The sequence below is a fragment of the Puntigrus tetrazona genome, chromosome 9, assembly GCF_018831695.1.
Source record: "Puntigrus tetrazona isolate hp1 chromosome 9, ASM1883169v1, whole genome shotgun sequence".
Lineage (NCBI taxonomy): Eukaryota > Metazoa > Chordata > Actinopteri > Cypriniformes > Cyprinidae > Puntigrus > Puntigrus tetrazona.
This window is the reverse complement of record NC_056707.1, coordinates 3920242-3922976: the sequence shown is the minus strand read 5'-3', so window position 1 is coordinate 3922976 and position 2735 is coordinate 3920242. Positions and strand designations below refer to the sequence as shown.

The window sequence follows — 2735 nt, the reverse complement described above, 5'->3', positions numbered from 1 at the left end:
TAAAAACGGTTGTGCTAGGACACATGTTTTTGGAAACTACAATGCAAGAATCCTGAAAAAAAATTATAAAGTTTAAAAAAAACATTTATTTAAAACTTGGGTATAATAAAAAAATCTATGAATTTTAATGAAATAATACAACTCATAGTACATGTGTTCTTAATATCTTTTAGCATTGTATTCATATGTAAGCATCCCCTTAATCAGTGGCCCCAGTAGTCATTTTTTCCCTTTTTGTTTGTGTCTCATGCCTGACCAATGTTGTGTTCAAGGAGCGTCTTCAGTCAAGAACTCAGTCCGATGCCTGTCTGAGAAGGAGAGCATGGAAAGAGCAGGTACTTCCACATCACCTGTATGAGATATCACACGTAAATACACCTGCGATTAACCATCACTAAGAAATAAACAGGCTGTGTGAGACAGCTTCGTTTGTCAAACTCTTTATTTGCTCACTGCGCACACTTCGGGTACATACTGAATTCATGCATGAAGCTTTGCCTGTCGCTTTTACTTGACATGTAACGATTCTGTCGTCTTTTACTCGACCTACTGTCGTTCCACACCTTTGCAGACCCTACAATCAGATTTAACCAAGATGAAAACATCAAGTGGTCAAGTGTCTCTATTGCAAACAAGAAAACAAAAAGGGAGAAAGTAAAAACACTTTAAAGCACTGAAACGGCAGTCAGTGTCCGTCGTTATGAGGTCGTGTCATCATAAATAGCCGTCCTGTCATGTCGGGGTCATGCGTCATGTCATCTAAACCTCTGTAAGAACAAACACAGCACAGTCACAGTTATACAAGTCCACACTTCTTCACCTCACAACCTAAAGATGCCATTAAAAGTGACCAACTGTGTGCGTTCTAGCATGTTTCAGAATAACGCCTAGCTAATCGGGTCCTTCAGGCTCATTTGAAAAACTAATTAATTGCTAATCGCATTTGGCTGTGAAAATATACCCAATGTTATTTTTGTGTTTAATATGTTTTCTATTGAATAAAATAGAAATATTATTACACAAATGTTTAGGCTAGTTTAAAGTTTACGACTGCCCAACATAAACTATGAAACATAAAAGAATATAACGCAACTGCAATGAAAGTCATGGGTAACCAAAGCGGCTTTGTTACCAGCGCTCTTCAAAAAAAAATCAGGTTTGAGTAAATGATGACATAATTAAAAAAAGTTTGGCAGAACTGTCTTTTATTTCCTCAAAATAAAAAATTTCAAAAAACTAAAACTGCCAGCAGGTGGCAGGAAATGTCTTTGAGTCTTTCGTTCAAAAAAAATAAAAATTAAACAGAAACGTTTCTGCCCCAATATCTGTAACTGTAGGGCAGAACAAGGTTAATTTAAACTGTTAATCTAACATAATATTGGTTTTAGAGTATTATTGATCAAATAAGTCTAGCCTTGTTGAACGAAGGAGACTTCTTTCGTTTAAACTAAACTGAAAAAGTGAACTGTAATTCCATTTTCTGCCACTAGTGCCAGTGACATTAAACACTGCACTTCTTGACAAGATCGTAACAATGAAAATGACGACGATCACACGTGACACGGAATCATTTAATGGCCTCAAATCGACTGAAGACAACGAATGTGACGTTAAAAGCATTGCATGCTCTGTCTGAAAGACTGTTTCTGCTTGACCGGCGTGACATGCCGTCTGACTGGTACAGAAAGACAAACAAATTCTTTCATGTTATTAATCCAAAGGAGACATTTGTGAGAAGGATTGTTTTCTCAGTCGGTGTGTGAGCAGCCACTTCAGCCGTCGAGGCTTCGATTATTCTGCAGCAAGTTCACACTCAACAACAAATTAGCTGGAGTATAAAAGATTCTGTCTTTTTCTTTATTCTTTTCTCATAGCAGAAACAACAGAACGTTGTAGTGAACAGTCTGTCCGTCTTACCTACTGAGCTCACTTACCTGAGCCTGTCGTAAGGTCAAAGGTCAGTAAGTTCTCTGGCGTTTGTGCGATTCCTCTTTGGGCGGGTCTGCCAGCATCACCTTCATCTTGACGCCGTTAATCACTTTACCGTGCAGCAGGGCTATGGCGTCGTGAGCGGCTTTCCGCTCTGCATACTTTATATATCCCACATTCCGGCCCGGAACCAAGTAAACCTCCATCAGGGAACCGAAACGACTGTATGGACACACACACACACACACACGTGTACTGTGATTACCACAGGAAACACGTCTGAACTGTTTGTAAACCACTGTCAGCAATGACACAAATAATTTATTGATGTAAGAAATCCATCAAACTTCTCAGTTACAACATTTGAGGAAACATGCGTGTGACAAGCAAGAACTGTGATACTCTACTCTAATTTTATATTTTAAAATGATTTCAAATACACTACTGGTCAACAGTTTGGAGTAATTATAATTTTTGTTATATTTTTAAATATTTCTGACAAATCTCGTATGATCACCAAGGCATTTTATTTGGTAATGCATTTAAAGCGGCAAATATAAATTAATACAACTTTTAAAAAACTTTTAAAGTTTTCTAATAAAATATATATTTTAAAATGTAATTTATTTCTGTTATCTATATTGAAATTTTCAGAATCATTATGATAATTCACAGCGATAATTCCTACTCACTGTCAAGGTTTTGCTGCTTAATAAAATCGTGATATGATTTAATCAGAATATTAGAATGATTTCTTAAAGGTCGTGTGACACTGAAAACTTTGAGCGCTGGAATCCATTACATTT

General features: G+C 36.7%; 1 protein-coding gene across 2 annotated transcripts in view; it reads right to left on the bottom strand.

Annotated features, from left to right (window-relative positions):
• Positions 1-98: 98 nt before the first annotated feature.
• LOC122352174 (RNA-binding protein 45-like) overlaps positions 99-2735 on the bottom strand; it is a 9241-nt gene continuing 6604 nt past the window's right edge. The window contains exons 9-11 of one of the 2 annotated variants that reach the window (XR_006251861.1): positions 1935-2151; positions 476-767; positions 99-350 (exon numbers count right to left, since the gene is read on the bottom strand). Coding sequence is in view for 1 of the 2 variants with exons in the window: in XM_043249752.1 (XP_043105687.1) it covers positions 1959-2151 (193 nt within the window). In the remaining variant the exon portion in view is untranslated. Of the gene's footprint in view, positions 351-424; positions 768-1934; positions 2152-2735 lie in introns of those variants that run through there. The other variant, XM_043249752.1, reaches the window with a different exon arrangement.